This window comes from Marmota monax, unplaced genomic scaffold, assembly GCF_021218885.2.
Source record: "Marmota monax isolate L192 unplaced genomic scaffold, Marmota_monax_Labrador192_F-V1.1 WCK01_AAM20220418_F8-fsc00238, whole genome shotgun sequence".
Taxonomy (NCBI): domain Eukaryota; kingdom Metazoa; phylum Chordata; class Mammalia; order Rodentia; family Sciuridae; genus Marmota; species Marmota monax.
This window is the reverse complement of record NW_026693175.1, coordinates 866,469-876,557: the sequence shown is the minus strand read 5'-3', so window position 1 is coordinate 876,557 and position 10,089 is coordinate 866,469. Positions and strand designations below refer to the sequence as shown.

At 60.6% G+C, this 10,089-nt stretch overlaps 1 protein-coding gene across 2 annotated transcripts; it reads left to right on the top strand.

Moving 5' to 3' along the window:
• Positions 1-1,867: 1,867 nt before the first annotated feature.
• On the top strand, positions 1,868-9,101 carry Sftpb (surfactant protein B). Of its 2 annotated transcripts, none has more exons than XM_046455962.2 (11): positions 1,868-2,000; positions 2,299-2,426; positions 3,320-3,391; positions 3,706-3,831; positions 4,360-4,530; positions 4,731-4,820; positions 5,951-6,134; positions 6,252-6,412; positions 7,182-7,262; positions 7,684-7,761; positions 8,855-9,101. In XM_046455962.2, the coding sequence occupies exons 1-10, from the start codon at positions 1,940-1,942 to the stop codon at positions 7,744-7,746; spliced, it is 1,137 nt and encodes a 378-aa protein (XP_046311918.1). In that variant the 5' UTR covers positions 1,868-1,939; the 3' UTR covers positions 7,747-7,761; positions 8,855-9,101. The 2 variants fall into 2 exon arrangements, with proteins under 2 accessions (XP_046311918.1, XP_046311919.1); XM_046455963.2 differs by having other exon boundaries at positions 8,792-9,101.
• The last annotated feature ends 988 nt before the right edge of the window (positions 9,102-10,089 follow it).

Genomic DNA, 10,089 nt, shown 5'->3' with positions numbered 1-10,089 from the left:
GAACCTCAGCCCTTCTTATTTCTTATTTTGAGACAGGGCCTCACTTAAGTTGCAAAGGTTGGCCTTGAACTTGCAAACCTCCTGTCTCAGCCTCCAGAATGGCTGGGATTCCTGCTGTGGCCACTACTCCCGGATCCCCATAGATCAGAGTCCCAGGGCACTGACTATGTCCTTCCACCTCCCAGCTCATTTCTCAGTCAATGCATGAAGGAGCAGGAGTTCTTCATAAACTGAGCATCCTGCCAGGCCTCCCTGCCCATCCTCTAGAGAAGTCCCTTTTGAAACAAGACTAAATGGGAGGACGGGGCTGTGCTCAGGAGGGCTCTCCTGTGGCCCCAGGTTGGCATTCACCTTGGACTTCCCAAGGCTGCTCTGGAGACCACACTCACATAAACTTGAGGGCAGGAGTGTGCCGAGGGAGGGCAGAGGCCCAGGTCCTCAGGGGAGGGCGGCCCAGCACACGCAAAGGACCTGCTATCACACAGGGGCCTCGATGCCTTTCTTCCTTTACCATGTCTCTCTTCTTATTTGCAGTGAGGAGTAGAGAGGCCAGGCTGGCAGCCGTCCGGGAGGCAGATCTGTGCCCAGGACCCTCAGCCCAGCCCTGTGGTGATTGTGCCCTGAGGGAGCACCAGGCACTACGGCCTGGCACGGCCAGCAGGCGGGCAGCCGTCCACAGGTAGCTTGGTGCGCTTCCTCGGCTGCGCTCCTGGAAGGCAGCCGTGAGTCCAGAGATCCGACCCTTGGAGGGTCGGGTGGAAGCCACGGGCCACCACCTGTCCCAAGGGTACCCAGACCCAACGCAGCTCTGCTTATTTGGTGTGTTGTGGGATTCTGTTTGGTTTTGCTCTGGGTGAGGGGCTGGAGCCTGGGTATCCCCTAAGGACGCTCTGTACTCGGCCCCTGGATCCCACACCCAGGTACAAGCATGGTGCAGGTCCACGGCCCTGGGGTTTCTGCAGGCCTCGGGTTCCCAGCCTTGGGTCAGGAACTCCCACACACTGGGTTAGCTTCCGTGGTGGCAACTGTGCCTGTCATGTGACAAGGGCTCAGGACCAACAGAAACTACAGGGTGCTCAAGTGACCTCGAGTGTCATGGTACCACCTTGGGCCCAGCTCTCATCACGGCTGGCTCCTGCCCTGCCCTGCCACCGTGAGCGCTCGAGGTGCCAGGCATCCTCTGGTAGGGAGAGGGCCCCCGGCAGGACTAGGGGAGAGGGCCGTGGTGGCAGGGCCATCGAGATGATCCCTCCCTCCCTGCAGCGGCCCCTGCCCACTTTAGGTTCTGGGCCTTCTCTCCAGTGTGCCCTGCCCAGTGAGACCCAGCTGGAGAGATCTGCAGACACAGAGGACTGTCCCCTGAGCCACCAGCCGTGCCCAGCCCCCCGCCTTGAGGGGCTGTTGGGACGGTGCTGAGAACCTCTGGGAGCCAGTGCCTCAGCCTCACGCCCACCTCAGACTCCTGGTGTGAACTCTTCTGCCCCACAACAGCCATCTGTGCACAGAGGGTTCTAGGGAGGGGTAAGGAGGGCAGAGAGGGAGGTGGCCCAGGATGTGCCTTTCCGGCACTTACCTGGATCAAGAGCCAGGCAGGAAGCTTTTGAGAACATTGCTCAAGAGCAGAGGAGGCCGGGTGGGAGGGGGAACAGGGGCCTGCTCGGCTTCCCGCCACAGCCCAGAGAGGCAGGATGGGGGGAGCCTCAAAGCCCCCCTGTCTGGAGGGAGCTGTGCCTGGGCCAGGGGCAAAGGGAGCAGCAGCTGGCCCTGAGGAGGCCTAGGCGGGTGGAGGTCCTGGGCGTGTCCTGCTGGGAAGAGGCTGACCAGGCGTGGAGGGCTCTCCAGGGAAGGCAAACACTGCTCCCTGTGCTCCCACGCCCATCCCCAGCCCTCTCCCCAGCTATAAAAGCCCGCCCGAGCAGGGCGCCCTGCTGCAGGGGCCATGGCCACGTCACGCCTGCTGCTGTGGATGCTGCTGCCCACCCTCTGTGGCCCCAGCACTGGTGAGTCCCGTGCCCTCCTCTCAGAGCCCCCTGCCACTCACTGAGCCTGGCTCTGAGCCCAGGTAACCCAAGTCCATCCATAATCTTCACTTAAGGACAAGTCAGCTGAGGTCCAGAGAGGCCCCTAGGCTTGGCCAAGGTCACAGAGCTGGTGGGTTCTGCAGTAGGGAACCAGAGTTGTCCCACATGTCTGTTGGCCATGAATTCCCAGAAAAATTGAGCATGAGAAAAGTTGGGTGAAGTCCAGGCACCAGTGTATCCTGGGTCCTGACCAAGATTGCTCTGGCCTCCACTGCAGCTGTGGAGACCACCTCATCCCTGGCCTGTGCCCAGGGCCCCGAGTTCTGGTGTCAAAGCCTGGAGCAAGCACTGCAGTGCAAGGCCCTGGGACACTGCCTTCAGGAAGTCTGGGGACATGCGGGAGCCGTGAGTACCACCCACAATGTCCTGGAGGTCTGGGAAGAAGGTGCTGGATGGGCTTAAGGGGATTGGAGCCCTGATAGGTGATGGGATTGGTGGGTGGGATGAGATGGAACTGGGGAGGATGGCATAGAATGGGGCAAAGAAGGACGGCTGGGATGGATGGATGGATGGATGGGATGGGATGGAATGGATGGGATGGATAGATAGGATGGATGGGTGGATAAGTGGGATGGATAGATAGGATGGGTGGATAGATAGGATGGATGATGGATAAGTGGGATGGATAGATGGGATGGATGGGTGGATAAGAGGGATGGATAGATGGGATGGTTGAATGAATGGGTGGATAGATAGAATGGATGGGTGGATGGGTGGATGGGTGGATAGATGGGATAGATGGATGGGTGGATAGATAGGATGGATGGGTGGATAAGTGGGATGGAAAGATGGGATGGATGAATGAATGGGTGGATAGATAGAATAGATGGGTGGATGGGTGGATGGGTGGATAGATGGACTGATGGAATGGATGGATGGGTGGATAGATAGGATGGATGGATGGATAAGTGGGATGGATAGATAGGATGGGTGGGTAGATGGGTGGATAGATGGGGTGGATGGGTGGATAGATAGGATGGATGGGTGGATGAGTGAATGGATGGATGGGTGGATGGATAAGTGGGATGGATAGATGGGATGGATGGGTGGATGGATGGAGAGATGAATGGACAGAGAGACAGATGGACAATGGGCTCAATGAGTGGCACTGGGCAGGATGAAGTGGGAAGCTGTCTGCGCCTTAAAAGGCCCCCTCAGCCTGTGTCTGAGAGTGCCTCATTCCATGGAGCTGGGAGCACTTCCCCACTCATGGGCCCCACCTTGGGACTCCTCCCCAGGATGACCTGTGCCAAGAGTGTGAGGACATCATCAACATCCTCACAAAGATGACCAAGGAGAACATTTTCCAGGTGATGAGGCCCAGATCCTGGAGGAATGTGGGCAGAGGGGCAGCTCAGGGCATTTCCAGGCTGAGGGTGAGGCCTGAGGCACCAAGATCCTCCTGGCCAGGCCCAAGCCATAGCATGGAGCTTGGCCAAAGCCAGAAATGGTCGTTCCTGGGCAGGGAGAAGCCCTCCATGTGCCCAACCGTTTACTCCTTGGCAGTTTCAGTCCCAATGCCCAGGGAGAAGTGGAATCAGTCTGCCCTGGGTGGTGGCCATGTGGGATTGGAGCAGGTACAGGCCTCAGAGAGGCCAGCTGACCTTCCATTCCCTCCTCCCAGAAAACCATTCGGAAATTCCTAGAGCGTGAGTGTGATGTCCTCCCCTTGAAGCTGCTCGTGCCCCAGTGCCACCACGTGCTGGATAACTACTTCCCCCTGGTCATTGACTACTTCCAGAGCCAGACCGTGAGCGCCCAGACCTCCCACCTACCTGCTCTGCCAACATGGCCCCCGGGGCCACCACAACCAATCACCCAACCCAAAGCACCCCAGGCAACTCCAACAGCACCATGGAACCCCAGATAGACAGACAGGCAAACACACACACACACACACACAGAACCTCAGACCACACACACTCACCCCCAACGAGGAGACGAAGCATCCTCAGCCAGGCAGGTGGAGGGTGCCCACCTGCTCAGACCCACACACACTAGGCCTGCCTGCTCTCACCCGTGTGTGCGCACACACTAGGCCTGCCCTCACCCCATGTGCACGCACATTGCCTTGCATGTGAGCTCATGCTCACTCACACAGGATCCCAGACACCCCATCCCCATACACCCCACCTCTGCCCTTTTTCCCCTCGCACCCAGCCTGCTCCCCCACCATTCCAAGCCCAAAGAGTGGCTCTAGGCCCTGAGCCCTGGGGCCAGCCTGAGTGGGAGGAGGTTCCCTCCAGGCCACCAGCCCCTCACCTGCACTGTGCCCTAGACCCCAAAGGTCATCTGCCAGCACCTGAGCCTGTGCCAGCACAGGCGGCCTGAGCAGGAGCCTAGGATGCCAGATCCTCCACCTGACCCTGTGCTGGACGCTCTGCCAGATAAGCTGGCCCTCCCCGTGCTGCCAGGGGCCCTCCTGGACAGGCTTGGGCCTCATACACAGGTGAGGGAGGCCAGCCATGGCCAGTTAGCTGGGGTGCAGAGGGCCAGAGGGGCAGCTGAGACCCAAGGCACTTGGGCCTGGAGGGGCAGAGCCAGGGACAGATGAGCTCCAGGCAGGGCCTGAGCCGGGGGTGGGGGAGGCGAGACTTAGAGGATGGTGGCCTCGGCCAGCCACAGCCACCTCCCTGGCTCTCTCCCCAGGAGCTCTCCCAGCAGCAGTTCCCCATCCCCCTGCCCTTCTGCTGGCTCTGCAGGACTCTGATGAAGCGGGTGCAGACCATGATCCCCAAGGTGAGGCGCCAGGGCCTCACGCAGGAGCTCCATCTCACTGCCGCCAGGTTAAGCAGAGCCACCTATGCTCCGCCCACCCACCCAGGCTCAGGTCCCACTGTGCCCTGGCACTCCTGCAGGTCACTAACTGTGGCGGGTCCCAGCTGTCTGTGGAAGACACTGCAGTCTCTCAGTAGGAGAGTCCCCACAGATAGGTGCCCATCCTGCCATGTCCAGCCTGAAATCTTCCACATCAGCAGTGGCCTTTGCCCTCTGGCTTCACCAGTCATTCCCAAATGGGGTCCTGCAGGCCATTGGTCACTGAGAGACTACAGCAGTGGACAAGCTTCCTGCTGTCCCAAGCTTGGCCGAGGGGTTGGAGAACAGAGTTGGTATGGCCCATTGAGACACCGTTAAGCCAAGTCAAGAGAAAGGTTTGGGGCTCGGGAGGAGCCTGGCACGCAAGGCCTGGGTCTGACCCCAGCACCACGAGGAGGAAGGGGCTAGCCTTGTTGTGAGCGCACCCGCTGCTTGGGCAGCACTTGGAACAGGACAGAGCCCTCCCTCCTGCTATGGGCAAGCAGCAAGGACGTTCACCCATCAGGAGGGAAGGAGGCCCGGCCAGGGACAGTGCCAGTGGGACCCTGATGACAGGGATGCTGGCTCACCTACCTTGTGGTTAGGAGCAAGCGGGTGACATGTGACCTTGGGGAACTGCCAGGGCCCAGCTTGCCCCAGCTTGTGTGGAGTCGGGGTGAGGAGGAAAGCAGCTAACTTTCCCAGGGGCTCCCCAAACAGGGGCCTGTTGGCTAGAGGTAGGGCCATCTGCTGTTGAGGGGTTCCTGTGGGGAAGGGTAGTGAGCCCTGGTCAGGAGGGAGGAGGCGTGGCTCCCAGCTGGCCAGGCAGTGACCGTGGCGATGCCCTCCTCTCTGGCAAGCCATGCCTCTTCCACTGAGTCTGAGCCAGACCCGGGTCCATCGCGACTGCTGCTCTGACCACAGAGCACTCTGACCAGTGCCCCCATGTACACCTCGTGAGCTGCCTCTCGCGTCCTCACCTGCAGTCACCCTCCCTCCTAGAGGGAGGGCATGTGCAGGAAGGCCACGCTGGGACAGGGAGGCCCACATCACCCTCTCTCGGCCCGCCCCAGGGAGTGCTGGCCGTGGCTGTGGCCCAGGTGTGCCATGTGGTACCCCTGGTGGTGGGCGGCATCTGCCAGTGCCTAGCCAAGCAGTACACCATTCTCCTTCTGGACGCACTGCTGGGCCGCATGCTGCCCCAGCTGGTCTGCGGCCTGGTCCTCCGGTGCTCCAGTGAAGATGGCGCTGGCCCAGGTGAGTCGCCGCCCACCCTGCCCTCTCAGGCTCTGCGGCCCAGGCCGCTCCCTCCCTCTCTGGTCTAAGGACAGGACCAGACATTCTGCAGGACAGACCTGACTGCTTCCTCTGCAGCCCTCCCTGCTCTGGGCTCCCTGTCCAACGAATGGCTGCCGCCAGCCTCCCAGTGCCAGCTCTGCGTGTCCGTGACCACCCAGGCCTGGAACAGCAGTGAGCAGGCCACGCCACAGGCCATGCGCCAGGCCTGCCTCCGCTCCTGGCTGGACAGGGAGAAGGTAGGAGGAGCCAGCCAGAGCAGCGCAGCCAGGCTGGCTTCCAGGGACACGGGGCCCAGGTCCTGTCCGCCGTGGGCAGCCGAGCCCAGAAAGCCTTTGTGGCCAGAGATACAGGATGGGCTGGGCTGGAGCCCAGCCGGGCATCCAGGACGTGGTTGGAAACAGTGGTCTGTGATGGCTTCATAGGCCAGAGCTGCTGAGGGTCAGATGTCTTCTCTGGACAAAAGACCACAACTCCCAGGACCAGGAGTCCCTGCCTGGGTCAAGTGCCAGGCGAGTCCTGCCAGCCCAGGAGGGCCTTGCCCAGGGAAGCCCATGCAGCTCTCAGCCCTGCCCAGGAGTGCTGGCTGTAGGGGAGGCCCAGGTGTGCCACGTGGTACCCAGGATACTCCTAGTGCTGGGCAGCATCTGCCAGGGCCTGGTAGACTCCAAGTGACCAAGGCCAAAGCTGTAGCTGGGAGAGGACCCTGAGAGACCCTGGCCCTGCCCACCCATCTCTCGGGCAGTTTAGCTGAGACTAGTCACCTGCACATGGAGAGGGTGGGGGCCTCTGCCAGTCCTTCTCGGTGCCCCTGTCTTCCCTGACAGAAGCCCTCTATTCCACACCCTCTGCTCTGCTCCCAGCAGCCAGAGCTGCTGGGGGCTGGTGCCTGGACCTGCACCAGGGCCCAGAGGGAACCGAAGAGGCCCAGAAAGGCGGGAGCCAGGACTCTGAGGAGGGAGGTGCTGCCTCAGGCCTGGGTCACCCCCTGCCTCTGTCTTTCCTCAGTGTGAGCAATTTGTGGAGCAGCACATGCCCCAGCTGCTGGCCCTGGCGCCTCGGGGCTGGGATGCCCACACCACCTGCCAGGTACCTGCCCCTGTAGCTGGCCAGGACTTCTCAAAGCCCCCAGAGCCCCCACTCTCCTGGATCAGGAGTGACATGGGCCAAGATGAGGCGCCTGTGTTCTCATGCAGAACAGGCCTTGGCCTAGAAGAAGCCGAGAAAGTGTCATGGGAGATGGGGGCTGTGTCAGGCTCAGCTGCAGCCCTCCTTGACTGGGCTACAGCTGCTGGCCTGCAGCCGCTGGCCAGTGTGCTTGGCGAGGGCCCCGGTGGGTGTCCTGGGCCAGCAGCCTCCTCCTTAGCTCTAGGCCTGCAGGCAGTGGCTCGGGGAGTGGCCTGGGTCTACTAAGTCACACTAGGGTGGCATGAGAAGGCAGATCAGCACTGCCCCTATGTCCCGGAGCCAGGAGTGAGGCACTGAAGTCCCAATTCTGTCCCTGTGGCAGGCCTTGGGGGTGTGTGCCACCACGTTCAGCCCCCTCCAGTGTCTCCAGAACCCCCTCTTCTGAGGACCCAGCCTCCAGGTGAGTCTTGACCTACGTGGGGGAGGGAAGGGCAGGGGCTGCCACGGGGCAGTGAGAGGTGGCCACTCCTGCAGGCGGTTCCAGCCACCTCTGGGCATAGCTCTGGGCACAGCGCCAGGCCCCACCAGGAAGAGGCCCTTCTCAGGGGGAGGCCACCCTCCCTTCAGAGCCCTTGCCCCCTGCCCTGAGCAGCCCTCCTCCGCTCTGCCTGGGCCTTCAGACCAGCTGCCTTTGGGACCTGATGTACTCAGGCCAAGACAAGGTGTCCCAACCTCAGGGGAATCAGCTTTGCCTCCAGAGGCTGCCGCCCCTCAGAGCCAGGAACACTACAGCCATCTGAGTCCACGGGCTTGAAGTCCCTCCCCTCCCCCCACCATCCTTTCCCAAGTCAAAGGTAGTACATGGGATGGAGGGTGGCCCCAATGACCTTGAGAGCAGGAGGGTCCTCATGCATTTCACCACTCGCTCTGTAAGAAGGCAGGGAGGGCCTGTGGCTGGCGAGGGCTGCTGGCGAGGGCTGCAGCCGAGGTCATGCGGTGAGGCCCACCCTCCTCCAGGAGAGGAAGAAGCCCAGCCTACCCTGGAGCCCTGGTGTCACGTGCACTTGGGGCACGTGCCTGGACACAGACCTACCTCACAGGGGTCAGCTTAATAAATCCCTCCCCACCAGTGATGGCCAGGGACCTTGGAGGGGCCACCAAAGAGAGGGACAGAGCATTCCCCAGTTCCCAGAGCTGCCACTGAAACAGAAAGAGGCCTGGCTGCAGCCCCAGCTCTGCCATCAACTGTGGCGGGTCCCCTGGCAAGATACAGGTCCCCCCTAGATGTCCCCCTCCTTAGGGCAAAGGAGGAAGCAAGTGAGGGTCTCTAGCCACCGTGGCAAGGCTCCTTGTGGCCCTGCCCTTCCACTGCCCTGGCTGGAAGGAGCTTCACCCCACTCGCCTTCCCCTGCAAAGTGACACTGGTGGACCACCAGCCAAAGTGGTCCAGCCCTGGCCCCAGCCTGACACCACAGCCACTCTGTGCTCAGTAAGGCCAGCAAGAACAGTGTCCTCTGGACAAGGTCTGCAGAGGCTGCTTCTGACCTTCACAGCACCAGAGCCAAGCCAGCTCCCACTGCTCAGGGCGGCGGAGGGGGAACATTGCAGCTCCAGGACAGCTGAGCAACTGGGCCAGTCCACACTGACCCCCACGTGCTCAAGACCAGCGTCTTGTTTGCCAACATTTCCAAGAAGTTCAAAATTCAGAATAAAATGGGATCATAATGTACTCTGATAAACTCACAAAATCCTTACATTAGGCTTTTTAAAAATAAATCAGGAAACCCTTGGCTTGTGCAAGGTGGATACTCCATGCCCTGGGTGACGGGAGGTGACTGGGCAAAATTCCGTGTCGGAGACACTCTGCCTGCGAGCTGCTGCTTTGTAGGACAGGGATTTCTGGGCTGGGTATGGCTGGAGGTAGCCTGGAACACATCCTGGGTTCAACCCCCCAGAGCAAAATGAGAGAGGGTTTTCATCTTTTTGTAAGAACTTCCCAACTTTTGTTCAAAGTTCCAAGGGTGATTTTATTTTTGCTGTGACTTAAAAAAAAAAAAATACTTTTAGTTACAGATGAACACAGTGCCTTTATTTATTTTCACGTGGTGCCAGGGATGTAACCCTGTGCCTCACACATGCTAGGCACGCGCTCCACCACTGAGCCCCAGCCCCAGCCCTTCTGCTGTGACTATTCTGCTCAAAACTCAGCAGGGCAGTGCAGGCAGGCTCAGATCCTGCGTGGCCACACCCTAACACTGCCAATAAAGCCCTATGCACTGGCATGATCCGGGCCCTGTCCTGGAGGTGCTCTGGGGCTGCAGCCCCCCGGAGGGGGCCGCCAGGACCTCCCTCTCCCCGCCTGAGCCAGTAGGCACCCCATCTCCATCTCCTGCCTTTCCAGCAGCCTCCTGCCTGGCCTCCACCTGTGCCCTCCCCTCCCCAAGGAGCCCAGGCACTGCAGGAGCTGAGGGACCCCACAGCAGGATGCACATTCTGCCTCTGGCTTGGGGCTTTCTGAGTCTGTCCTGGGCCTCCTCCACCCCACTGTTCAGGCACCAGGACAGGCTCTGCGCATCCTGCTCTTGGGCCAGGCATGAGACACAGGCCTCTGCATCTGAGTGGAGGCAGCCTTTGGTAAACTCATCACAATCCTGGGCCTCCTGGGAGGACGGTGCTGGAGTAAGCAGAAGCAGAAGCAGAAGTAGCAGCAGCAGCAGCTGAAGGACAGAGTGTTAAGTGTTTCAGGTCTGGCGAGGAAGCCGAGGCTAACTCCAGCTGAGACAAGAGA